Source organism: Musa acuminata, chromosome BXJ2-3 (assembly GCF_036884655.1).
Source record: "Musa acuminata AAA Group cultivar baxijiao chromosome BXJ2-3, Cavendish_Baxijiao_AAA, whole genome shotgun sequence".
Taxonomy (NCBI): domain Eukaryota; kingdom Viridiplantae; phylum Streptophyta; class Magnoliopsida; order Zingiberales; family Musaceae; genus Musa; species Musa acuminata.
Window position 1 is genome coordinate 1930921 of NC_088340.1, and position 27077 is coordinate 1957997.

The window sequence follows — 27077 nt, forward strand, 5'->3', positions numbered from 1 at the left end:
TCTTGGATGCCACTCATTATGACCATCTAAGAGAAATCAGTGTCACCTCTGCTACTAATAATATATGCAATTCTCTTCTAATCTCATGAGCTTCTGTTAGAGAATATGGGAGGAAGGATATTAGTTTTAAATCAAGTGCAAGTGGTGACTTGTGATGCAAGAACTGCAATGAGATGCAGGAGCGGCGGAGGCCACGGCGTGTGAACGACGGTTGCGGAGCACGAGCCGGCAGACTTGGACGAGTCTTCGTCTTCCTCCAGGCGGTGGTTGTGACGTCGTTAACGACATTAAAATCTGTGCAAGTGGAATCGAGGAGACGCCACGCTCCTCGTCACCCACTAAATAAACGTCTGCCCATATCTTACATTGCCAATGCCGCACGCCATACGACTCGACTAGATGTGATCGATGGCGTTTTAATAATACCTTAGATGTCGAGTTTAAATTAGTTTGAATTTGATTTGAGTTGAGATTTGTTTCTGATACCATAATCAAATATTCACTAACTAACTAACTAATTCCTTTGACCGAGTCAATTTTGTCGCGAAAGATGCGTCCACAGACAATGTTTTTCTTTCGATTAAGTACGGATGATAATATTAACACCAATTATTAGGTTGTAAGAAATTATTAATACTTAATCTAATCGAGCAAATAATACCATAATGGAAACATATTCATAGATGAAATTATTTTACTAATCAAAATCAGTGAGATTACAGCAAATCTAATCATTTTTCCGAATTAAAAAATATAATAATAATAATATAAATAAAGCAAATCTAAATTGAAGAAAAAAAGGTAGTAAAGTGATCCTCCAACTTTTGCAAAATTCAAAGTGGTGGAGCATTTTGGGGGTCTTTTGGTCGATCCTTTCCACGCTCGTGCTCAGTCTAGTCAACATTTCACCGATCCCCCCCCCCCGCTCCAAAACCTTATCTTTGTTCTGTGCCACACACACACAAAAGTTGTTCACCAAACATTTAAATTAAATGGTCATTCCCAAGTCATAATTTATTCCTTTTCTCTTACTCTATTAAGCTCTCACAACTCCTGTCTCTCTCCTCGATCAGCCAAAAGATAAAGCAACACACTCGACATCTTCGATCGACGTAAAGATAGAAAAAAATGACATCGAGCTACACACTTGATATTGATTTGACGTCGATCCGAAATCTTGGTTGTCAAGTCAACCTGGATGAGGAACTTGCAGCCAGCCCTAAAGATAAGGTTTTATGTTTTATGATGACGACTTGGATTGGATAGAAACTCTCTCATGAGGCGCATCGAATCGGTCACGAAAGGCAAGTGGATTGTATGCGTCCTTCTTTTTCTTTGTTTAACGCTCATTATTCTCATCCAGACGAACAAGATTCGTTTAATCTTTTCCATATAATATGATAGCCGCCTCACGTAATCTAATGCTCATGTCAGCTGATGTCTCGGAGATGGTAATGTTCAAACAGGCAGGCCATCATCTTGCAGGTTCTTTGTATCTATGAAAAGCTGTCGGTCGATTAACCAAATCCTTTTGTTTGTCAATCTCGAAGCTATAATATGATGTTTTCTGGGAATATTCTTCTCACTATATGCTTAGTGAATTCATCATATATGTTAAGCTTTAACAGTGTAGTGTGCTTATACTCAATCCAGTATGTGTTTTAACTTAGATCTGTAACGCAATTTACATGTAGCAAGCAGATTAGTAGTCGTATTATAATACAACTCCGGGCAAAGGCAGTGGTGGACTTGCGACCTTTGCAGCGGAAGAAATGGATCTGGATAACCCTTGTCATCTTCCACAGTCCACATGACCCACAGTTTTCTTGTATAAGTTTTTGCATGCCCGGTCGCCATTAATGCCTATAAATGAAGGCCACATGTGGAAGGAGGCCTGTGCCCGGAACAAGCCTCTCCGACACTGTGCTTAAAGTTACCTTGCTTGCCCATCCATCCATCCATGGCTTCTCCGGTACCGTCGTCTGTGCTTCTGCTTCTGCTCTCCTGCATTGCCTTCTTCTCTGCTTCCTCACAAGCTTATGAGTACCCTCCCATCGTGAGTGGCCTCTCCTTCGACTTCTACAAGTCCACCTGCCCCAACGTGGAGCCCCTCGTCAGGAACTACCTGGCGCAGCTCTTCAAGAAGGACATTGGCCTCGCCGCTGCCCTCCTCCGCGTTCACTTCCATGACTGTTTCGTCCAGGTAGGCATCTTTACCCTGTGAACGATGCTATCATAGAGCTGTGCTGTGAGATCACGCGCGTGTGTGTGTGTGGGGTTCGTGTTTGCAGGGCTGCGATGGTTCGATTCTGTTGGATGGGTCGGCAGGCGGACCGAGCGAGAAGAACGCGCCGCCCAACTTGACGCTTCGGCCGGCCGCCTTCAAGGCCATCAACGACCTCCGGACACTCATCTCCAAGGCTTGCGGACAGGTCGTCTCTTGCTCCGACATCTCCGCCCTGGCCGCCCGCGACTCGGTCTTCTTGGTAGACTCCCCCTCCGACTCATCTCTCTCTCTAAAGCTGTCGGCGATGCCAGTCCTGATCCTCCTCTGATCTTTATCTTCTTCTAGTCCGGCGGCCCCGACTACAGGGTTCCACTGGGCCGGCGAGATGGCCTGAGCTTCGCGACCCGGGATGCCGTCCTCAGCTTCCTCCCCTCGCCTACATCCGACGTCACCACCCTCATCAACGCCCTGGCCAAGCTCAACCTCGACACCACCGACCTCGTCACCCTCTCCGGCGGCCACACCATCGGTATCGGCCACTGCACCTCCTTCCAGAACCGGCTCTTCCCCTCCCAGGACTCCACCCTGGAGCCGACCTTCGCCAAGAACCTCTACCGGACCTGCCCGGTCAAAGACACAACCAACACCACCGTCAACGACATCCGGACGCCCAACACCTTCGACAACAAGTACTACGTCGATCTCGTAAGCAAGCAGGGGCTCTTCACCTCCGACCAGGGCCTGTTCGGCGACTCCAGGACCAAGCCCCTCGTCACCAGCTTTGCCGCCAACCAGCCCTTGTTCTTCGGCAAGTTTGTGTACTCCATGACCAAGATGGGCCAGCTGAGCGTGTTGACTGGCAAGCAAGGTGAGATCAGGAAGAACTGCTCGGCGCTCAACTCGGGCAAGAAGGTCTTGTGGTCTGTGGTCGATGGTGAGGGTGATGGCAGCGAGGTGTTCTGAAGCAAACGTTGTATGCAGCTTGCACAATAAATGGTCGATTGATTGGGACATGGATGTGTTTCCAAGACATCATCACTCTCCTGTCTCCCGTCTTCAACCTTTTGTATCTTTCTTATATGTTTCGGGTGCAACAATTACCATAATTTAGGAGTAAGACACTGTTTTCATGATTTGAATCGTAGTATTGGAAATCAAAAAGGAACGATCATATCATTATTAAATATTTACGAATGATAGAAGTTGATTTTTTTTTTTTTGTTGGATATTAATGAGAAATACATATACACGTAAAAGAAAAAAAGGACAAATATAATATTTATAACTTTTGCAAGGATGGATCTGTAAAAATACCACACTCAACTTACACATATTTGAATGGATGGCTGAGATCGTTTTCCAGCCCGACATATTCGAATGGATGGCTGAGAGACGCCGCTGCTCGTCTCGCCATGGACCTCTCGCCGATACTAAACACCCTTCGCTGCCGAATCGTCTACGCCCGCTACAGTGCGACGAGCTCGTGCTCCAGGAAAGATCCTCCGTCGCCTTCCTTAGGGTTTCGAGCTCGATTCTTCTCCTCTGTTCTTCAGACCTTTAATGATCGCTCATCAGGTAATCGATCGTTGGCTTATTAGGTTGCCTCGCGGGGGATCGCCTACCGGGAGGAATGGCCCTTCGCAATCCATCTGCTGGGCGAACGATCTGTAACCCGGCTTGTTTTGTTTTCCAAGTGCGTTTGCTCTCATGGTTCAGTTGATTCGTGGGATGAATCGATGGATGCTTGTGTTGATTTCAGGAACGGCGCGAAGTTTTTGTGGAAGTCGATGCCCCGAGAGATGAAGGAGATCAGACCGGAGCTCGTCGCCGCTTGGAAGATCGGACAGTGCCTCTAGACTCGGGATTATGCCGGGGTTTATGATGCAATCCATGGCTTTGAGTGGAGCCCCGAAATCGCTGGCTTGGTCATCGCCTTCTCAGGTAGCATCTCCCAATAGATTGCCGTTTCTTTAGATTGGCTAGATGAATTCATGTGAACATGCATTTCTATTACTCCATCTAAGCTATATAGCTCTTGATTCACACATAATCTAGTGGAGTTGTGGAACTCCAATATTCTCTCACTCAATTAGTCTTTTCGATTTTGATGCTTCTATAGGTATGTTGTTTAGGCCCATTACAAGTATAGCACTGTTTCTTGGATTTTAACATAGAGGTCACATTGTGTGACTCATGCCGAATGCATATTAGTTCTTGTGGATACACTTTGGTAGATTAGTTATATTCTCAATGCCTACAAGTATGTGCATTTTTTAGCTCTAGGCATTTGACCACTTCCCTCTACTAAATCATTCGGCACCAGTTGCTTGAATGCCTAGCCATTGTATCTCCCTGCAATATCACTAAAAGTGAGTTTTCAAGAAAGAGACGTTGCAGACATCTTTCTAAAAGTATATTTTGGGGTAGCCAAACATCTCCTCTTGTTGCATTACAGTTTCCAATATCTGCTAGTGTATAATCTGTATGTGAAAAGGGGACCACCGGATGTTTGGAAGAAGAGTAAGTCGGGCTATAAATTAAAATTAAAATGCACATGGAGGGAATTCTTACATCTATAACGACCTATGGTTGTATGATAGTAGACATAGTTAAGGATGTTGCCTCTTCGGTGCAAGGTTTCATGGAAGATGGATTTTTCATAGATAGGAAGTAGGGGTTTTTAAGTTGAAATTGATCATCAGGTTTGTAGGAAGGATAATGTGAATGAATTTGAATTGATATTTGAAACATAAAGGCAATGTTTATCAATTGCCTTGGAGGTAAACTTGCGCAAGGTTTAGAAAATGAATAGAAGTTTTGATCTATTCTTCCTGAGACTGGTGTTAGAGACTGTCCAAGAGCTTCCTGAGATTGGTGATAGGAACAGTCTAAGATGCTTATTGGACTCTTTTGTACTCCATTTTGTTCGATGGTGATTCAGGCTTTGTCACGATTTAGTTGGGCGAAACCTCTACCTTAGGTAATCCAGCTTCTTGTGATGTTTGACTGTCAACTGCACACATAGTACAATGGTCCAGGAATGCACATTGCTGAAAAGAGGCTGAGCGATTGAATTATTATTTTTCTTAATTTTGTTCCAAAATGAACAAAAGATGCACCATTATATCCCCGTGCTGGATGTTATATCAAAGCTGTGCAACAATGTCCCAAACTGTTCCATCTTTTCGCATTCATCCTAACCCTTTCTTATAGAAATTTGGAAGAATCATAAACATAATTGAGAAAAATCTATCCAATTGAAAAGTTATGTAAAAAGATGACTTTTAAGTAGATGGATGATTGGTAGGTTTCTTCAAATTGAAATGATTCAGGTTTACAAGAGTGGTAACTTGGATGGTTTTGGATTAAAACTGTGTGCATGCACACATAACCAATCACTCCCCTTTTGTCTTCACAATTCACTTTATGTGCTGTGCTTTCAGGAGATTTTCATTGAAAATGTTTATCCATTGATTGAATAGTGTTTAATTTTTATTTTCCTATGTTATTTTTCCCGTTAATATAATATGGTATGGAAAAGATTAGAAAAATACTTGTTCAATTATGCCATGTTCTGTGAGAATGACTTCAAAGCTGGAGTTGGCAGTTATTTCCAGCCACTCATTGCAGACTTCTTTTTGGTTATTCAATGATGGAACTGAAGCCTAATTCTGTTCTGGAACTTTTTGCTTTTCGAATACTTTCTGCTTTTTTTTTTTTTTTTTGAAGATGAATACTGGAGCAAAGGATGAATCAAGTGTTGTGTCACTGAAGTGTTTCACAAAGCTGTCCGAAGCCGCTTGCAATCTGGTTTCTCTGTTTTGGTACATGACTCACCCATTTACTGAGCATCATGAATAATTATTGCAACCCTCTGAAAACCCATATTGCCCGACTTTGATTTTTTGTAGGGTTTTTAGATTTAGTAATTTAGTGGGGTTTTTTTTAATATAATTCAACTGTGACAAAGATAATCATCAAAAATTTCATTCTTAATTGCTTAAATTAACAATTTAATTGTTCATTGTTAAAAGATAAACCATTATGAATCAAGTGTTTGGTATTTACTTGTAGATGCACTGCAAACATGGTTGGATATTGGATACACATGCTAGACTGTGAAGAAGTCGTATATATTATGATGTATAATGCATATGTTATAATGTTATAATGTATATATTACGATATATAATGCATATGCTAGACATGAATATGTTATAATGTATAATGCATGTATATACTATTAAGTATAATATGAGGGTACGTATATGTATTATGGATACATGATGTGAGAGTATACATATATATTATGAAATATGATGTGAGAGTACACGTATATATTATGACGTGTGAAGTGAGAGTATACATACATATATATATATATATATATATATATATATATATATATATATATATATATATATATATATATATATATTATAACGTGTGAAGTGAGAGTATACGTATATATTATAATGACGTGTAGTGTGGGAGTGCATATATATATGTTATGATATAGGGTATAAAAGTTCATAAATTTACTATGTTTTCAACATGTGCATATAAATATTTTGAATTATTTCATTATAAAAATTTATATTTTTATTTTGCATATGTTATATTGTAGGGTTATACTTGTAAAAGAAGTTATAGGATAAGGGGTTTACTATTAAATATCTCATGCCAATGATTTTAAAATATTATATAGAAGCTTGCTCACCTAAATAAAACTATAAAGATATTAGTTATCCATCTAAATGATTGGGTAGGAAAGTAAATACATACTTACAAGCCTATAGCAATGCAGATATGGACGATGACCTACATTTACTCTAACAATAGCCATCGAATACAATTATGCATCTCAAGAACAAGCCACAAGAAAATCCAATATGACATAACAAAGCCACAACAACACGGAAACATTACCAAACTGACTCCAAATAACTACCTCGGCAAAAAAGTCGAAAGGACACTGAGAACCAGAGACCTCAGAAGCACTTCCTGTGAACAATAGAAGGACCAGATTCTTCGTACTCTTGCTTGGAAATCCACATCTGTTGCAGCACAATGAAACGATTCGCAATTAGCAACTTAACGTAGAAACTGGTGCAGGATAAGCTAAAAATTTGATGAATAAACTCGACGAGATTTCAAATCCTGTAAAATAGATAAATCAACAAAAATATAGAAGAACGGGATGATCACCTGTTGGAAGGTGCTAAGTGAGGCAAGAATTGAGCCTCCTATCCATACGCTGTACTTCCTCTCTGGTGGAGCTACCACCTTAATCTTCATGCTACTTGGTGCAAGGGCTGTGATTTCCTTGCTCATACGGTCAGCAATCCCAGGGAACATCGTGGAGCCACCACTGAGAACAATGTTGCCATACAAGTCCTTCCTAATATCCACATCACACTTCATAATGGAATTGTAAGTGGTCTCATGGATGCCAGCAGCCTCCATGCCAATCATGGATGGCTGGAAGAGGACTTCTGGGCACCTGAATCTCTCGGCACCGATCGTGATCACCTGCCCATCAGGAAGCTCATAGCTCTTTTCCACGGTGGAGCTGCTCTTGGCAGTCTCTAGCTCCTGCTCGTAATCCAAGGCAATGTACGCAAGCTTCTCCTTGATGTCCCTCACAATTTCTCGTTCAGCAGTGGTCGTGAAAGAGTAGCCTCTCTCGGTAAGGATCTTCATCAAAGCATCGGTCAAGTCACGACCAGCAAGATCCAGACGAAGAATGGCATGGGGAAGAGCATATCCTTCGTAAATTGGCACGGTGTGGCTCACACCATCACCGGAATCCAGCACAATGCCTTTCATGGAATGAACACAAGCAATTAGCTGTGGAGTCATATGCGGTTAAACTGATAGTAAGAGTAGTCGACACGTACCAGTTGTACGACCGCTAGCATACAGAGAAAGAACAGCTTGAATTGCAACATACATGGCAGGCACATTGAAGGTTTCAAACATGATCTGTGTCATCTTCTCTCTGTTGGCCTTGGGGTTAAGAGGTGCTTCTGTGAGCAATACCGGGTGCTCCTCGGGGGCGACACGGAGCTCGTTGTAGAAAGTGTGATGCCAAATCTTCTCCATGTCATCCCAGTTGCTAACAATGCCATGCTCGATAGGATACTTCAAAGTGAGGATACCTCTCTTAGACTGAGCTTCATCCCCAACGTAGGCATCTTTCTGGCCCATCCCAACCATAACACCAGTGTGGCGAGGTCGGCCTACAATGCTGGGGAACACAGCCCTAGGGGCATCATCTCCGGCAAATCCAGCCTACATGATGAATGTTATACAATTGAATGATATCTTCTATAGGTTTGCAAGAGGAAAATATTTGGGCACCGGTTGGGATATCTGACCTTGACCATTCCAGTACCATTATCACAGACAAGAGGCTGGATTTCCTCACCATCAGCCATTTCTTTATGATCTGCAAAAATAAGCTGTAGTAGTCAGCAAGACCAAAGTTTCATACATATCACTTGTAGAGTTTCATTCTATCTTGCTATTGCTGATCTGCGTACTGATGGTAATGACAGATCTAGAAAACAACAAGTTGCTGAAGATGTTTCACTTAGACTTAATGTAGCCCAAATGACATTTAAATCTTATGGAATATTTAATGAGAGATGGGCATGAGATGTCTTATTTGAATAGTCATGTCTATTAATTCTTTCAGAGGTGTGACTCTTGAATATGTGTTTTTTCATGATAATATAGATGTATACTTTGAATAGATGTAGGCATCTTTTCTATGTCTATAAATTGACATACTCTCCACCCATCAGCACAATCCTATTTTCCACCTACGCTATTGCTATCATTAAAGTAGGTCAAAGTAAAGGTGAGATTTCCATCACTAAGATTAGTAGAAAAATTGAAGGAAGAAAAACCTATAATTCCATCAGGATTGTCCTCCAAGATATTTCCTTCCCTTTGAAGGTTGACTAAAGAATCTGCTGATGGATCAAAATATATTCTTCAACTAAAAGAATTTTTTTGTAAATCACTAAGTTCTAAAGAAGAAAGAAATTATATTATGCACTGTGAGGCTTCTTTAATGCACAAAATCAAAGACTTAGTTTCATATATGTCCAGTGAGATGCATAAGAAATTGATTTTTTTCTTTTCTAAAATCTTCCCAGCACGATTATATATTGCAGAGTCACAATTCTGGATTCTGGGTTAAATAGACCACTAAAAAGCTTACCATGGACATGGCACTACTGTATAACAAACCAATCGTCTAATTACTCTCTACACAAAAGTCCATGTAAGCCTAATCATGCTTAATTGACGATTAGGGCAGCAACCCACAATGTCTTCTCCTCAACATCATTAAATCTCAAATTCGCACTTTTTTCTTACGTTGGTGATGGATTAAAAGATCACAACTTCGATGATCCATTTAAGCAAGAGGATAAAAGTGTTTTCCAGAATATATCTGATGAAAGGGTGCGCATGGCCGCATGATCTCACAAGTCATCGACCCACGAGAATTTCCAGTTATACCAAATCGAGAATTTCCTCCTAAAAATCACCACATACAAAGCATTCGTAGAAACACAATGACCCACCATCGGCATTCATAACCCTCACGATCTGATTCCAATCACCATATTTGGACAACACAAGCAGAAAAGAGATACGAAAGGAAGATGGTGCACAAAATCACCCCTGATCTACGATTCGCCGATCGCAAACCTCAATACGCATCAAAATCACAATGCAGAACCGAAAGATATGAAAGCTGTATTAGATCGAGAGTCACAGACCTTACTGAGGGCGAAGGGGAGGCGAGTGGGTGGTGAGCGAGGCTTCGCCGGCAACGAAAGGCACGGAGCTGTCACCGGGAGAAGGAAGCGGGGAGCGAAGGCGAACGGGTTTAAAGAGGAATAAGCAAAAAAAAGAAAATAAAATTTCAAATGGGAGAAAACACTTTTCTCCTTTTGCCACTCAAAAGTCGTGCGGTGTCAGCGAGATTAAAGAACGGGGCCCATTTGACTCACCCAAAATCTCGCCTTCATGTCCTGAGACTAATATGTCCCATTCAAGAAATAGGTACGTTTTGGGTACGCGACGCCGAGAAGGGTGACATGTTTTTGTTAAAGAAATGGGTGCGGGAAAAGATGTGCGCTGTCTATGAACGATCTCAACCGTCAGATTGGATAGCTAGGATTATATAGACCGTACGATCTAACTTTGGTGACGGGGCCCGGGCATAACGTGGGGCGGACGCAGGGCGTCGCGTGGCCCCACGCCAACTCGCCAACCGCTCATTTATTGCTGGCAATTATAGCCGAGCCGAGCCGAGCCGGTCACGGTTTTCCACCAACTCGGTTCGGCTTGGTTCGGTTTCGGACGAGCGTCTTCCTCGTTGGACTCCTCCCCTTTGATCATAGCGTCCTCCCGATCATGAATCCATGATCGAACGGCATGATCACGATCTAACGGTTCAAATTTAACAGGGTATTTTGGAGTTTCCAGGCTCGTTTCCATGGATAGACGAGTCCAATGATGACATATTGATTCCCTTCAAAGTTGTAAAGTGACTCTTTTGCCCTTATGTATTCTAATAAAGCCATAGCTTTCTCTAGAAAATAAAGTGTATTAAAATATTCATATCTTCAGTATTTTAAAAAAAATATTCTCGTTTATTTTTTTTACCAATTTTGAACTATAAATGCCTCACATAATATTTTATTAAGGTATTAAAAATACTATAAATATTATTAAAAAACATAAGTGACATTATATTATTAAAATACTATAAATGCCTCACATATCTTCATTTACAGTGTTTTTATTGCGATGGTCAAAATGCTATAATATGCGAAAAATATTGTAATAGGTTTAAAATATTATAACAGGAAAAAAATTTTGACAGACAATTTAGATATTTTTTTTAAATTAAGGATACAGTTTGAAAAAAATAAAACGAGAATACTGATAAAAAAAAGTATCCAATATTTTCCATGAAAATCACCAATATATACATATATATCATAAAAAATTGGGAAGCATGAGGGATCAAATAATTAGTTAAATTAATAAAAAAAGTAGATATTTAAAAAAACATAAGCATTGTCCAGAGAGCTCTTGCTTCACTACATACACTTTAAGCACAGAGGCAAGTGCTTCGTGTATGAAGCACAACGAAGGATAAAGAAGTTATATGACATTAAGATAATGAAAAGCAAGACAATTAAGGATAACAAAACTGTCACTCTTTCAGAGAATATAATACTTGCCGTAATAGCAATTATACTGTTCCTAAATAGCAGCAAAGAACTCTTTGCTGAGCTTAGGATCTGGCTGGCTTCATGGACATCTCTCCCGGCTTCCATCCTGCAGAGAATATAATACTTGCCGTAATAGCAATTATACTGTTCCTAAATAGCAGCAAAGAACTCTTTGCTGAGCTTAGGATCTGGCTTCATGGACATCTCTCCCGGCTTCCATCCTGCAGAGAATATAATACTTGCCGTAATAGCAATTATACTGTTCCTAAATAGCAGCAAAGAACTCTTTGCTGAGCTTAGGATCTGGCTTCATGGACATCTCTCCCGGCTTCCATCCTGCAGAGAATATAATACTTGCCGTAATAGCAATTATACTGTTCCTAAATAGCAGCAAAGAACTCTTTGCTGAGCTTAGGATCTGGCTTCATGGACATCTCTCCCGGCTTCCATCCTGCAGGGCAAACCTCATCTGGATTCTCCTGGACGTACTGCAATGACTGCAAGGTAAGATGTACATTGAATAATCATGTATTTAGGGAGAAAAGAGAGACAGCAAACTTTGGACATTTGATTTTGTCTGATCTTTTGCGCTCTCTGGTTTTTTGGAACCAAATATATATGTGTTCATAAGTAATATATAGATTTCCTTTTGAAAAAAAAAAATTGTATGTTAAATGCTTGCGGGGAAAAACTTGAAACCGATTAGTTTGTGTAATCATTGATTATGACATAATAGATTAGGAAAATGCTATTTAGGAAGGATGAATCACCCCTAAGGTCACACCTCCCTAATGCTTTTCGTCAGTGATCTGGTCTACCTAAATAGCAGTCTATGCTACATGCCTTGTTTGTTGAATACTGAAGGACCTCAAAAGCTCAACAGTCTTTGTTCCCTCATGAAAGTATAATCAGTCTAAGAGGCATACTGGTCAATGTAGGTGGCACCTCAGAAGTTATAATTAGAACTTCTCCGGTTGGATTTATTTTCTGTTGCAACTCATATATATGTCAAACTAAGGTAGAGCAAAAAATATGACAAAATTGTCAACGACATTGCAGCATGCCTGCAGGAATTAGTGCTGAGTAAATTGTTTACTTTTTCACTTATTACCTGAAGAGTCCTCGTGGTTTCATCAACACTCCGGCCAATGGCAAGGTTATTAATGGTTGAATGTTGAATCACTCCTTCCTCGTCAATGATGAACAGTTCCGCAATGCAATATCCTGCATCATCATACAATATCGACCAACAATGTATATGATTTCTTGGGTGTTCTGTAAGTGACTATTAATAGAGAGTGGCATGTTCTTACCTGATTTGGAATCAGCACCCCGAAATATTTTGAAATTGATTTAGTAACATCAGAAATCAATGGATACTTCAGATCTCCAAGGCCCCTTGACTTCCTGTCCATTTGAACCCATGCAAGATGGGAGAACTGCAGATGAGATATTTACAATATTAAGGAATAATTCAGGATTCCCAATTCTGCAAGATTGAGGAGCTAAATAATGGTACAGAACAGAAGGCAGCCCAATGCACATGGCCACATAACTTATAAGTTCCATGTAGTGAAGGAAAGCACCATAAATATACAGGTATTGCTGCCAATAATACACATCTCTTTAACTGTTTCTTCACCATGTCCTTATTATCTTTTGATTTCTTATCTACATAAGTAACTACCTCAAAATAAGGTCTTATAGATAGAATTTCTTTGTTCGGAAGTTACCATATAGTAGAACCATCAGGAGACGGAATACGTAGATGAAGAGAAAAGTTGAAGAAAGAAAAGCAGGACGAAGCAAATGAGAGTTCCAACCGTTTTAAGTGCCGACAGTGAAGAGTTTTGATGAACAAAGGCAAAGGCAGGACCTTATCAAGGGGCCAAGAACGGACTGATAGAAGAGGTACTTCCATGCAATAAACAGTAGTATCTAACAATTACGTAATGGGTGACTAATGATGGATGAATATGTGCCACATGTGACAGTACAGGGTATCAAACAATGAAGTGCAGATGATTATCTCATATAGCGTATTGGTTCCAACTACCAAAAAACGAACTGTTGGTGATCGAGTATGGATAAGACTAAGACAACTAGCAGTATGAAATGAACAAACATGTGACCCACAGATTGAAATTGATGCAAACTGTGTTCTGAGTCAGAAGCTTTAACATCCAAAGAATCAGATTAGTGGCCCATATACAATTACCCAGATCCCTCTATCCCCCTTGGACTTTGATATTGGTTCCTTGTCTCCATTCCAAAAAGTTTTATGTCCCAGAACAATGTTGTACATGAGCCATAATGATAAAATTAGAAATCCAATCTCACTAACATCATTCAATTTTATATATTATAACCAACTAAATACATAAAATCCATAGAGATTCCTACTATAGAATCCCAAGAATGCTCAAAACAGCAAAAAAAAACCAATTAAAGGGCAAACATCAACAATTTCATAGCTTTCAGGTCCGCTATTGCCATATCTGATAACACATTTGTATCAGTAAATGATTGATCAATAAAATAAAAATATGTATCCAACATAGCAAGCAACTTACATGAGTAAATATGTACTAAGACCTAAAATACTAAAGCAACTACTCATACCATGAACCAAGCTAAATGAAGCATGAAGATGATGATGAAAGGGAATCAGAAATCAATTGAAGTACCAATAGAAAATCACACATTTTTTTCAAGAAAAACAAATATTACTTATACATCTTGGTTTTGCAGGAGGAATACATCTAAATTTACTAATCTTTCCTTGCAAAATTAGAAAATGTTTGAAAAAAAGGAAATAGAAAGCCATGGTTTGGCACACAAAAACTACTAGAAATTAAAATAGAAAAGAAACAGCAGAGAGCAAGACATATGAAGCATAGCAGTTGACTATTCAAATATGTATCCACAAAATTTGTAATTGAGTGATAAATTAAATTCATGGGTACTCTTAAATAATTTTGAGGCACCCAGCCTGTCGACTTGTAAGCCCATTGAATCAAGATTAAGTCTACATGAATCAAATAAATAAGGAGCAAAAGAAATTCCAAAATACAGAAGAAGAAATACTTTACCACACTGTCAACTGAAACACCTAGAATCTCTGTATTTAACTTCCCAAAGTCTGAGTAGCGGTCACTAAAAGCAGTTATCTCTGTGACATAAAAGTAACAGTGTAATGTATCAGAACCGGGCTCAGAATCACTCATGCTAAACAGTTAACATTGTGCTCATAAGTCAAAATGGTTTGAACTTACCAGTAGGACAGATGAATGTAAAGTCAAGTGGATAGAAAAACAGAATAACATATTTCTTCCCAATATAATCAGAGTTTGACCTATCAAGGGAAGGAACTGGTTAAAGTTACTCCTTTGATATAAAAGAATAATTAGCAAAACTGTAAGTCAAGTAAATAATAAAATTGAATGGAAATTTATACAACTTGACTGGACAACCAATTTCATACAAAGTGGGAATACAAGGTTTTTTACAGTTTCTTCTATTATATGTTCTGAAAATCTTTTGAGGCCTGATACCAAAAAAAGAGTTTTGCTGATTATTTGGGTGGCATGAGAGGAAATATTTTAAAAAAATTCATTGTGCATTTTGTTCAAAATTTAACAGAGAAAAAATAACTGTCAAACGTAAAGTGGGAAGACAGAGTTTTAGGGCAGTTCAAGAATTTAAAACAATGGATGTACAAGTCTATGGTCAACTCTAATTAGTTATATTAAAGATGAAACACAAATATTGCTCTAGATTGCTGCTTGACAGCAGGCCAACATATAGGTTACAGGTGCTCTATAGTTGACCGACCAATAATTCTTGCGTGTAATTGTGTATATAAAGATATGCTGTCATGGGACTTAACAAGAGCAATTTAATTAAATACCAACCAAAAAACCATTCTTATAATGAGAATAAGCAGACAAAGATTGTTATATTAGAGGAAGTTCAGAATTTGAGAGAGTACTAGATGATCAACTATATTAACTACGTACTATTTGAGCTCATACACAATCAATTCTGACAGGTGGAATCTTTCACTTGTAAGCTCAGGGTAAATATGCAACGTTTACAGATATAGCCAAAATTACCATGATGAGTTGACTAATATGTAGTCCCCAATATTATAGATAAACTTGTAATCTGTCTGTGTTTCAGATAAGATTTTTCCATTTATATAAGATTCCAATTCCAATTATTCCAGCTACATAAGCATATCTTCGAACTCACAAGTCATACCACTGGGCAAAAGTTCTTTCCTAAATTGGACATGAATCCATATGGTAATTGGGCATCTCTTCTCTTCTCCAAGTTCCAAGCATCATCACTCATCATGCATAGCACTATTAAAAAGCATAAGAATAAAAACAAGCATATGTACAATTTTTTGTTCGGAACAGCAATAACATATAGGAAGAACCAACACTTCCGTTAGGCTATCATATTATGTCCAACACTAACACTCAAAGATGGTCCTTCCTATCCCTTCCATTTCTAACCTTTTTTTTTTTTTTTTTTCATTTTGCAAGTGGATACAAAATATAGAAACTGATGCAACACTTTTGTTTATGACTTCACACCTGTAGGACATCATTTCATGCCCTGAACCATTTTTAGATGTGTGTAATATTGAGGAAGGCATATGATGAGCTCATACTAATTTAATTTATTTGGTTGATTAATACGTCTGAATATGCAGTAAGACTTTTAGCATGTAGGACAATCTTTATTCATCATCATATTATCTTGTGTAAACATTATGTTCTTATTTAATCCATAATTAAAATTTTTGGTTTGCAAATGTAATATTTTGCTTATTATTAAATAGGCATCCCTGTAATATTTGACTAAGTTCCTTTTGAGAAAGAGCACCATGTTCTACAACATAGGCCACAAGGAAAACAAGATCATCCTAGACCAAAGTAAGCTGCCCATTCAAGTCCGTAGTCAATAGAGATCATCTATGATAAATATACAACAGACTGAGTGAGATGGGGAGTGAATCCCAGGCCTCTGTGTAGAAGAGACTGGTTCTCGCCCATCCAAGATGAGGGACAAATGGCAACTCTTTAACCATGTTTGCAACGGTGCAGGAAGGAAAAAAGTGCTATTTCAAACGACCAGTATAGAGCTGAGCTAACATCATCAGCAACATCAAAGCCACAATCACTTCATCGGACCAATGAGTACATCAAAGAAATATAACGGGTGGTGGAACGTGTTCGTACATTAATGAATTCCTGATCGAAAACAGCTTCGGCTTCAAAATCCGGCGCTTTATTTCCAACCAAAGGCAGGTCGCTCTGCAAAACGAAGTACAACACGCTCAATCAACCGATAAAGGCCAAACATTCCGAACACGATCACAGCAAATCATCCGACACCTTGAGAATTTATAGAACAATAAGCTCTAAAGATCAAGCTGAACCTTCAAAGTCAGATTCTAGATGAGAAATGCAAAAAAAAACCATGCGAAACCCCAACTGAAACGGGAACCTTGGTCGAACCAAAATTAATGGGGACTAACGACAAATGCCATCAAATTCCATCAAAAATAAACATAACAAAAAGGTCCAAGGGCAGGACCTCGAATGCAGCTTTGACGCAGAAACTTGTTGAGGATGATCTCTTGGCAGAGGCCAAGCGGGTGGAGAGAGGACGGAAGCCCTTGCTCGCCCTCAGGCCGAGGAAGCCCTTCGGGAGGGCTGGGGCTCTCGAAGGAGGGCACGGAGCAGGGGCTAAAGAGGCCACTGGATTCGAAGCCTTCAAGGAGACGATGGATGGATCGGAGCAAGTAGCCAAGGCTCTCTCGCTTCACCAAACTATGGATTCCCGAAGACGAGAGACACCGCGGATAGAAAACGGGGTTTGGGTTCGAATAGCGAACTGGAGCCAAAAGCTGGTTCGTTTGAATGGTGCAGATCGCAACGCTGACGTCAATAGCCTGATTGTATCGAGCCGGAGACGGGCATCTCAATCGTAGCCCGTCGATTCGAATCGACTCGAGTCAAACCTGATCAATGCCTAAAATAGTTGGCCCCTCACCTCATTGGATCAAGTTCGACACAGGAAATTAAACTCCGACCCGTCAAATCGATTAGACACGTGGCGAACCGTTAAATTATTTTGCTCCAATTGGATTTCCATAAAGACCACCAAAATTAAACCTATTTCCACATCAACAAATGATCGACACAACATTTGACAGTTGGCACCTTTCATTAGCCAACTTTAAAATGTATCTTAAACACTTCATCTCACATGTAATCTTTATAGTTGACTTCATTCCTTCCTCAAATTCTCTGCGATTTATTTTCATTTATCAATTAGTTTTTCCTATTTTTGATATTTTATTTTGTAATATATTAGTTTTTGTTGGAAGCAAAGTCAAACCGAGGGGCGCAAGTCAAATTAGCCACCGAATAAAAATACATAGAAATCCACTCTCTCTCTCGCTCGTCCCGATGGCGGGTGACGCCGCCGCTGCGGGGAAGCCATCGGGTCCGCCGGCGACCCTCGATTTCGTAATCCGGCACTGGAGACCGGTTTCCTCCGCCGCCAGGGAGCCGTCCCTACGGCGACGCCAGCCTCCGAACCGACTGGGGGCGCTCGACCTGGGGCTCCCCACCCCCAATGGCGGCGGCGACGTACAACGCGACCCTATGGCGATGGAGCGCGGGACGAGGTACACTAGCCTAAGGGACGTCATGGACTCGCCGCTGCCGACGCCACCGGCCACCAAGGTAGCCGGGGAGATCCGGATCAAGAACCGCCTCGTGAAGCGGGCGGCGTACGCGTACCTCCAGCCGGCGTCGTCGCTGGCGGAGTCGGACCGCCGCCGATCGCTCCGCCGGGCCCTTGCCGTCCTCGGCTGCGGCCTCGCCGCGGAGCCGCTTTTCACCTGCTTCGTCTTCCTCACCCACTTCTTCTGCCGCCCGCGGCGTCGACTCTTCTAACGGCATCGCTAAAGCCGTTCCCTTTTTTTTATTTTGTATGATTTATTCTTTTTTTCTGCTTCATGTAAAGAAAAAAAAAAGCGCACGAAAATAGAATTGCCAATTAATTTTAATGAAGACATGGGCGATGGAGTGACGACGTGAGTCCGTGAAACAAAGATGAGCAATGACGATCATCTGATCATGATCCGACGGGTGAGATTGGTCGATGCGGTAGAGTTTGTTTCTTTGTGTTCGTTCTTTTGTCACTAATTCATTTTCTGCGTGTATATTTTTCAGGACAGAATTCGCTGTAATTAAATAAATTAAATTGATTATTGATTCTTAAAAGAATATAAAAAGATTTATATTAAATGTAAAAAATATATAGATATTATATAAATCGTCATATAAATACATAAAGTTTTCAAGTAAAACATAAAATATTTTATTTCTATCTTCCCTTTTCTTTATGTAGCTCAATAAGACCGTTGCCGCGAGCAAATGAGAAGTTACTGGGGACATCTATACCATCTTCCGAGGGCTGGATCTATCATGGTGGCTGTAGCTTCCTCCTTCCAGATATGAAGAGACAGACAGAGAGAGCGCTCATGTGCATGTGTTGTTGCTGGGGATGGATTTAGCTCTTCCTTCCATTAATCCATAAACTAGGGTTAGCGTAGCGGAGGAGAAGACGCTTAAGGACAGGGACGAACAGGCCTACCATGTGAATGATACAGTGCGGTCCCCGCAGGCAGAGTTCACGGCGCCTCAAGATCCGTGCTGTTAATACCATCGGAGCAGTCTGTAGTTCGCAGACGGACGTGTTCTCCGCGGTGGGTGTCGGCTTCCTTTGCTGCGGAGGAAGAACGAGACCTTGTTGCAGGCTTTAAGACGCGTGTAACATTGATCAGACGGCGTTGATCTAGTTGGAACTGGACGAAACAGTCCTACTTCAACGATATCATTGGTATTTTCGTGGTATGTTAATATATCGTTGCAAGCTTTAAGATGCGTGTAGCCTTGATCAGACGGTGTTGATCTAGTGTAAGAGAATTGCACGAAACATTCATGCTTTTCTCTCTCTCTCTCTCTCTCTCTCTCTCTCTATATATATATATATATATATATATATATATATATATATATATATATATACTAATAATAATAATAATAATAATAATAATAATGATAACAATATTAATCCATTAAGAGTAATATTGTGCATATAAAATAATATGGATGAATCCTGACACCCTAAGCTTCTTCCGTCACGTAAACAATATCTAAACGAGGGTCGGAAGTCACCTACTCTCTATGACCACTGATAGAAGGTCACGTCACTTGTCTCGACTTTTCGAAATGAGTCCGTAGGAATCATTCCTCATCGATCCCGTGACTAGGAAAATAAACTTGACTCCACATCAATTGTCGACGGCATAGTCCGATTTCATCGATCTTCCCTTTCGAATGAGTAAGGAGGGGACCATACCCTGCTTGACCCAAAGAAGTAAGAAAGATGAGGCATCGTCCTGACAGTCCCCATACATTATCCTTGCGAGCACTTGTCGGTAAGCCACCTGTATTAACTGTTTTCGTTAGAGAGTCGAGTCTCCAGAAATGACCGTCACTAATTCGTTTCTACCAAAGCAGACACCTTCAGTTCCTCAGTGGTACTTACGAACTGCTTATGTATGGTGTTCACAAGCTGTGGGATGGCAATAATGCCGGGGTAATATATCCTGACCTGTGACTATTGTTTGCTTCTTGAGTGATTTCAGTACATGTTTCTGTTTCTGTTTTATCGATTGCATTCAACTGAAGCTATTATATCCACGAAATTTAAATACTTTTTCTTTCTTTGCTTTACCATTCATTTTCTCAAGGATGGTGGATTTATTGATTATTGTGAATTCTCTTCATTTTCGTGAAACTTATTTGCTTACAATAGTCGAACACGATATCTTCATTTTTTTGTTTTGTTTTGCCCACTGCAGAAGAAGTGCAAAGGCAGTCAGAGTGACATGTTCGAGCGGCAATTCCTTTCTTCCATTGTCTTCAACCTCAGCTTCTGAAAACTTCTTTGGTATTTGAATAATGTGCCTATGCTGCCACTGTTATCATGTATTTTTGCAGTTTCAAACAACCGATGTCATTTGCTTTTGCTCCGACGAGAATTGGAATAGAAGGTTTTGCAAATTTTGGACTAAATGCAGAGGAAGCACACATCTGCAGAGCCACAAGGAATTTTACTTGCAGCTAAGAAAGAACTAAGAGCAGAGGAAGCAGGCTAACTGCGACTGGAACTGTGTTTGCCGCAACTGGAGTTAGATTAATGTATATGGAGATTGATGCTGTTGTGGTGGTAGACATCCATGACAATTCCTCTCAGTATTCTTAGTACATTTTGAACAGAGGAAGACGAAGAATAATGTATGTATCATGTATCAGGTTAGTCATAATGGACGAGCATGATTGCCACTTCCAAGCGACATGAATCTAGACCAAGACATCACTCTGGTTGTGTTGTGGAGGATCATGTTGAGGTTGGCGAGTGTTTCTTCTCCTACTTGTTTCTTGGTTGTGGAAAGGTGTCACACTTAAATGTTACTGTCTTACCTCATTTGTTGCAGCAACATAGCAAAAATTAATAGATTTCATCAACATGAAGAGAAAAGATTGGGTGAAATCTCTTTGGAGAGGGAAAATAATAGAGTCAAAAAAGGAGAACAAAATGCTTGGAAAGATCATCAAATTATGGGGTTCTTCCTCTTCCGGCTTCTAACATTAATGAGTGCCCTGTGTTGTTAGCTAAAGAAACAGGAAAACAAACCCAACTCAAGGAGAAGCATAGTAGATATTTACAGTACACCAGTAAGTTTCATGGCCTATCTTTGCCTTCTTTGGTCAGTAAATAGAAGAAGAAAAGAGAAAGAGAAACCTGTGATCACTTGTATCTATCTATCTATCTATCCATCCATCTATCCATATATATAATGTCTCGAAAGCTCAATTCCTAGCAGAGATCACTCGATCCATTCTGGTATGCTTTCTAGAGTAGGCCTCCACTCCATGCACCTCTCCTTGTCGCCTGCACCACTTCTGCTCTCTTCTCTTTGGATGAGAGAAGCCATGGCATCATGGGACACCCCTCCCTGTCTCAGCATCTCCTTCAGCTCCTGTTTCGTCACCACCAGCTTGATCCTGATGGCCCTCGCTCCTGCAGCGGCCTCTGATTCATCCCGCACCTGTTGAGCCATCAGAGGTGTTTGGTAACTTAGGATCTCTCCGTTCTTGATCGCCCTCCTCTCCTCACGAACTAAGCAGTTCCCCATGCCAACTACAACGGTGGATGCAAGGATGGGGGAGGGGAGTGCATCAGTATTTAAAAGGAAGAAGACGTGAACAATGGCACTCTAGCTTGGAATGATGTTGGAGGAATGCCCAGGACGAAAAGGACCCCCACTTAGACTCCATCAAATCGTGGGGACACAAGATTTTGATTCCAAAAGAAGAGAATCAACAACAAAACGCACACTATCTTCCATAACAAGTGCATCTCTTCCCATGATCGAATCGCTTGTCCTTCAAAGATATTCACTCTAGAAATTCAAAAATATATATCAACCCAACAAAAAGATATTCTTTGGGGTTGCTGAAGTGGGTTGGATCATGCAAATATTCTGTGCCAACAAAGTGATGGAACATGAAAAGAGATCACTTTAGCAAAGCAAAAGCTCATCCATTGGGCCCCTTAGAAAGCAGAGCAATCGGAAAGATGGAATATGAAATCTATCAAGAGGAAATGTCGAAAAGAAACCTTTCATAGCAATACAAAAATGTTATATGGGAATGGAAGAAGGATCAGCTCATTAAGACTTCACTTTCACCATCGAGTGGAGGGGCAGCCACCAACTTCGCGTTAGTTGTGGTGCTGTGGATGGTTGGGAGCGAGAGGAGACGATGGAAGCATGGGCGGTGGCTTGACCACGAGGATTCACCAGTCAACCCGATGTTGCGTTCCATTGCTGGCGCAGCGTGCGTTCGTTCATGAGCATGTTCTGCATCCCAAGATATATAATCAAAACGAAGATTCGTGTATCGATCAAAACTCAGACGGATGCCGTCTCGATCATGATCGAAGAGATGGAGATGATGAGGTCACAAGGTGGTGAACATGAGACGAGCATGATTCATGCATGGAAGGGAGGCTCGGAGTGGTGGGGGGATAGGATTACGTTGTCAACACGCATGCCCGAGGAAGGTGGCTAGTGGAGCCAAGAAAACGACCGTCTTCTTTAACCATACCTACTGTTCTCACCGAAGAAGAGCGCTCATCCTCACCTTGAGACTTGGCACACATGCAGTGGCCATCCTGTTGGTGCTTCTCACGAAAAAGGCTTTGGAACGGTGTGATCTCTCTACGTCTCACATCTCCGCCAAAATAATATGGAGTTGTAGTTCCCTTCCTTGTAGATCTTTGTTGCTTGGATTGTTAATTTCCGATAGACCTGTGTAGATCCTCGGTTGGGCCACCTCAAACTCATCCTCTTGTCACCGCAGAGATTTCCCCCACCACCTCTACCTCAAGGTGATAAGGTGATGCTCACCATGACGTTCGTCATTGCATCAAGCAACAACAATCTCTCTCTCTCTCGGTCGGCCACTACAGGATGCTATGGCCGGCGGTGGCGTGTCGTCGATGCAAGATCGCGACTTTATCTGCAGCGAAGTGGGACGGCGCCGCCTACAATCGAACATCGAGCATGCTTGAGTCTCCGCGACTCGGGCGCTTTTCAGTTTGCCGGTCGCATGCACGCACTTAACCCACCAACCCAACAGCGGACGGCAGCAGCGCAACTTTAAAGGAAACAATAAGCTCTACCGCCCTTTAAGACTTCCATCCGCGCAAAAGGTTTGTTCCGGTAATGATGCCTCTCACACTTGCCACTTCTTTAAGAACAATAAAGAAAATCCTAAAGACCTTTAATTATTTTTTAATAATAATAAATGCTATATACATATTATGATACTCAATTATTGTTGTTCTTTTTTTCTAATATCATAAAACATTCAAAGAGAAAATACACACTTCTCTTTGCTCAACAGTTGAGTTCTCAAATGGAATCAGATTCCCATGCGTTTGGAGGATCATCTCTGGAAGTGGAGGAAGTAGATCACCGCTTGTGGCAATCTTCTATGCTTGAGCTTTAGATAACATTGCAGCAAGAAGAAAGCCTGGAAGCCACCATCTACCACCACACCTCGTAAAGCAGCAATTCACAGAAATCAACATGCTTCTTTCCATGGTCGACACATTATTTTTTCATTGCAAGACTACGAGTACAGAACCGCACCAATTACTACAAAGAGCAAGTGAATATAATAAATGCTCTAGACAAATTGATGTGTCCATACTTGACCAAGTGAGGCTCAATCTGAAGTATCAAAAACTTAAGTCGCAACTACTCGATTACACGACCAAACATCATGTACCAATTCCTACAGAATCGGGTGCGATTAAAGTTCTCCTAGGTATTAGTGGCTCTAGTGTAGATTTGTTGGCTTGCATGGGCAGATACCATCCTGATACCACCCCTTGCCATCAGATCCTTGATTGCTCTCCTTGCTAGTGATCCATTAATCTGAAAAAACAAAATAGGAATAATATTATCTGAGCTCAATTCATGGTAATGCATATTGTAACAAAATCCCAAACTTCAAAAAAGAGCAAAGAGAAATGAGTTATTAGTCACCAAATCATTACAAGAAAATTAAAAATATCACCATTAGTGCCAAATATGACTAACGTCAAGCATCCAAAATGGTGTTACCATGGCATGAATAATATTAAAGAAGCAGCAGCCACAAAAGCCACATTGTCATATAACTTCCAAGCAAGTCAACACACAAAATTTCAAAATAGATTTTTAAAAATATGAACCATAATTAGGTCGAAAAGAAGAAAACAATTCATTTGCAGAAATCCATTCATAAGTATAAGGAACCACTACTATAAGAGAAACCTTAATCGAGATTATAGTTAGTGAAATGAAGCAAATATTTGAAGAAAAAAAAAAAGTAAATATTTGAAACCGCTCTGTGTCACATTAGGTGACAGTGCATGCCACCACCATATATAGATTAATAAACAAAAGTAAAGCAATTTAGTGAATCTGGTAAAACATCAGTTCCACTTATTGAAGGACATGCTAGTCAAAGTTACGGTAGTTCTCGATGACATGCTCTCAAGTATACAGCTCCATGTTTTTTAACTACCAGCTAGAGATGTCACTTTCATAAACATTGACAGTATCCAACAAAGCAACTAAAAATAAACTACACAGGCACATGAATATACATGATAAACTACCATTGCCAACTACAGTCAATCAAGTTGTTTTTTCTCCCTCCTCTCATTAGCACAAAATGTAAAGTCTATCAACACATATCGAGCTATTAGCAGAAAATTGGATCCCATAAACTAGACTGTACACTTGATAAATATTTTAAAGAACAAATCGGATAACATAAAGGATCCATTGCACTAACACTCAGGCTTCTGCCCAATACATAGTCTTAAGGAGGAACAATACTAATATGCTGAGTAATATTACTCTGACACCATGGGTTCGAGATAATCAATTTAGCCTATTTTATAGTATTCAAAGTTAAATAAGTATGATTCATTCTTTTAATGTTTAATTTTTAAGCTCTTTCTCTTTTTGGATGATTTGGATCTGCAAGTACAAATAGGATTCACATTATTATTCCATGTGAAATTGTAACTTGTAAAGCTTAAGGAAAATTTCTAAGAACATCAGACAGACAAGGCAATATGAAACTAAGAAACCATGGGCAAGAAAGAAATTAGGAAGATGAACCAAAAACATTAGGCTCATCAATGGTAGCAATTCAAATGCATGCTGTCAAAACTTTCGTTTATTAATCTTCCAAACCATGAATTAAAACAATTAATGGCCATTTTTTGACCTATGGTAGAGCCTAGCAGAATGATGTCCGTAACAAGTCAATGCTTAATCAGTAATCGCTCTTCAGGAAGCACTATATATTTGCACATAAGCAACAATATTTTAGCATAAATCGTTGAGGATACACTCGGCCTAATGACTGAAGAAGATTGAGCAAACCAGTAAGATTAGCCATGCTTAAGTCTCTATTTCTCGTAGTCAACCTATTTATATATCAAAACTGTAGAACACATATTTCCAGATGCACAAGGTAGATACGCACAAATCATTCATATAGATACGCACTCCAACAATTTATGACAACATAAATCACATCTAGCAAAATTTATGATGTCATAGCAGAAGATAATAAAGAATAAAAAATAATAACAACAAAAAAGACGAGCTTTCGGGTTATAATCAAAGCAACACTACATTACTTTACATAGATTGAGTGTCGAAGAATTCGCAGCAGGAATTCATCATTTGATCGATCGAGCAGATTAAAGTAAAGATCTTTTACCCGCAATCTCTCGGAGAGAACAGAAGGGGTGATCTGCTTGTACTTGGGAACCTCGGAGAGCATCTTGTCGTAGCTCGCCTGGTCAAAGAGGACCGCGTTGTTCACCTTTTCCTTCTGCTTTCCCTTGCTCCACTTCTGCAATCCAAACCATAAATCCACTTGACCACCATTTCAACCTAAACCAAGAAAAGAAGAACCCCTACCCCCCAAAGGCCCTAACTTCGGCCCAAGAATCACCCCGTACCTTCTTCTTCTGCTTGCCTCCACCGGATTTGGCCGGCTTCGAAGAAGCGGCGGGGGCCTTCTCCTTCTTGGGCGCCTGTCCCGCGAGTCAGACAAGACCGTAAGCAAATTGAGCCATCGGCGACGTCAAATCAGAGCGAAGAAAGACAAGATGACGATCGGTTTACCATTTCTTTTCTCTGAATCCAAACGCTGGGAAGGGGAATTGCCGCGGCGCTTCAGAAGAAGCAGGGATTTCGCTCTTGACGGCGACAAAGAAGGGCGACTTAAGGGGCTTGCTAGGGTTGCTGAGCCCTAATTCCGGCCCAATCAGATTTCTGAGCTCATCAATTCGGCCCAAGTTGTACCTCTGAGCTTAAGATCCAGACCGTCCACTCATGCCGGCCCAATTATATCTCGGATCTCAACGATTCAGCCCAATTATATCTCTGAGCTCAACAATTCGGCCCAATTATATATATATATATATATATATATATATATGAAGAGTTCAGCCACAGTTTTCAAGCACATTCACAGTTCATGTTTTAGGGGCAATTAACTGTTCTCATGTTGTGGCATTTCAGAAGTATGGGAAAAGGTAGGAGCATAGCTAGCTTGATCACTGAGGTTCAGATTAAAAGACTATAAAAAATTCAACAAGTTTGTGATGGAATTTAAGAGAATGTCATGGTGGATTCTCAATGGACATTCTTGGATTAATTTATGTAGCTTATGAATCTTCTTATCAAACTATGTGCCAAGCAAGTTCATACAACCATGCAGGAAGGCCTGAATTCTACCTTCAGGTCTTCAGTTACATGGCTATCTGATCCAGATGGAGCTGGATTTCATGAACATATTTCCACAATACATAATATTCAAATACCCTCATAATAGCCTGCAATGCAT

General features: G+C 40.4%; 4 protein-coding genes, 1 long non-coding RNA gene and 1 pseudogene across 6 annotated transcripts; 2 read left to right on the forward strand and 4 right to left on the reverse strand.

Annotated features, from left to right (window-relative positions):
* The first annotated feature begins 1886 nt into the window (after positions 1–1886).
* On the forward strand, positions 1887–3360 carry LOC135606829 (cationic peroxidase SPC4-like). The gene is made up of 3 exons (XM_065098130.1): positions 1887–2203; positions 2292–2486; positions 2573–3360. Exons 1-3 carry the CDS (start codon positions 1961–1963, stop codon positions 3188–3190), a joined length of 1056 nt encoding a protein of 351 aa, XP_064954202.1. The 5' UTR covers positions 1887–1960; the 3' UTR covers positions 3191–3360.
* Positions 3361–3617: 257 nt separating this feature from the next.
* On the forward strand, positions 3618–6131 carry LOC135606830 (uncharacterized). Its single transcript, XR_010484980.1, has 3 exons — positions 3618–3802; positions 3987–4168; positions 5957–6131. It is a non-coding gene; the product is annotated as an uncharacterized LOC135606830 (long non-coding RNA).
* A 960-nt stretch (positions 6132–7091) lies between these two features.
* Positions 7092–10149, reverse strand: LOC135606831 (actin-7). 2 transcript variants are annotated; one of them, XM_065098131.1, is made up of 5 exons: positions 10024–10149; positions 8608–8678; positions 8128–8521; positions 7436–8049; positions 7092–7284 (listed from the first exon to the last, which is right to left on the reverse strand). In XM_065098131.1, exons 2-5 carry the CDS (start codon positions 8665–8667, stop codon positions 7219–7221), a joined length of 1134 nt encoding a protein of 377 aa, XP_064954203.1. In that variant the 5' UTR covers positions 8668–8678; positions 10024–10149; the 3' UTR covers positions 7092–7218. The 2 variants fall into 2 exon arrangements, with proteins under 2 accessions (XP_064954203.1, XP_064954204.1); XM_065098132.1 differs by having other exon boundaries at positions 10029–10101.
* A 1263-nt stretch (positions 10150–11412) lies between these two features.
* On the reverse strand, positions 11413–17564 carry LOC103977375 (2-Cys peroxiredoxin BAS1, chloroplastic-like; annotated as a pseudogene).
* A 3911-nt stretch (positions 17565–21475) lies between these two features.
* Positions 21476–21784, reverse strand: LOC103977071 (uncharacterized). The gene has a single exon (XM_009392479.3). The coding sequence runs from the start codon at positions 21782–21784 to the stop codon at positions 21476–21478; it is 309 nt and encodes a 102-aa protein (XP_009390754.2).
* Positions 21785–23747: 1963 nt separating this feature from the next.
* Positions 23748–26482, reverse strand: LOC103977070 (small ribosomal subunit protein eS25). The gene is made up of 4 exons (XM_009392478.3): positions 26354–26482; positions 26188–26262; positions 25944–26078; positions 23748–24094 (listed from the first exon to the last, which is right to left on the reverse strand). The coding sequence occupies exons 1-4, from the start codon at positions 26354–26356 to the stop codon at positions 23981–23983; spliced, it is 327 nt and encodes a 108-aa protein (XP_009390753.2). The 5' UTR covers positions 26357–26482; the 3' UTR covers positions 23748–23980.
* Between the last annotated feature and the right edge of the window lie 595 nt (positions 26483–27077).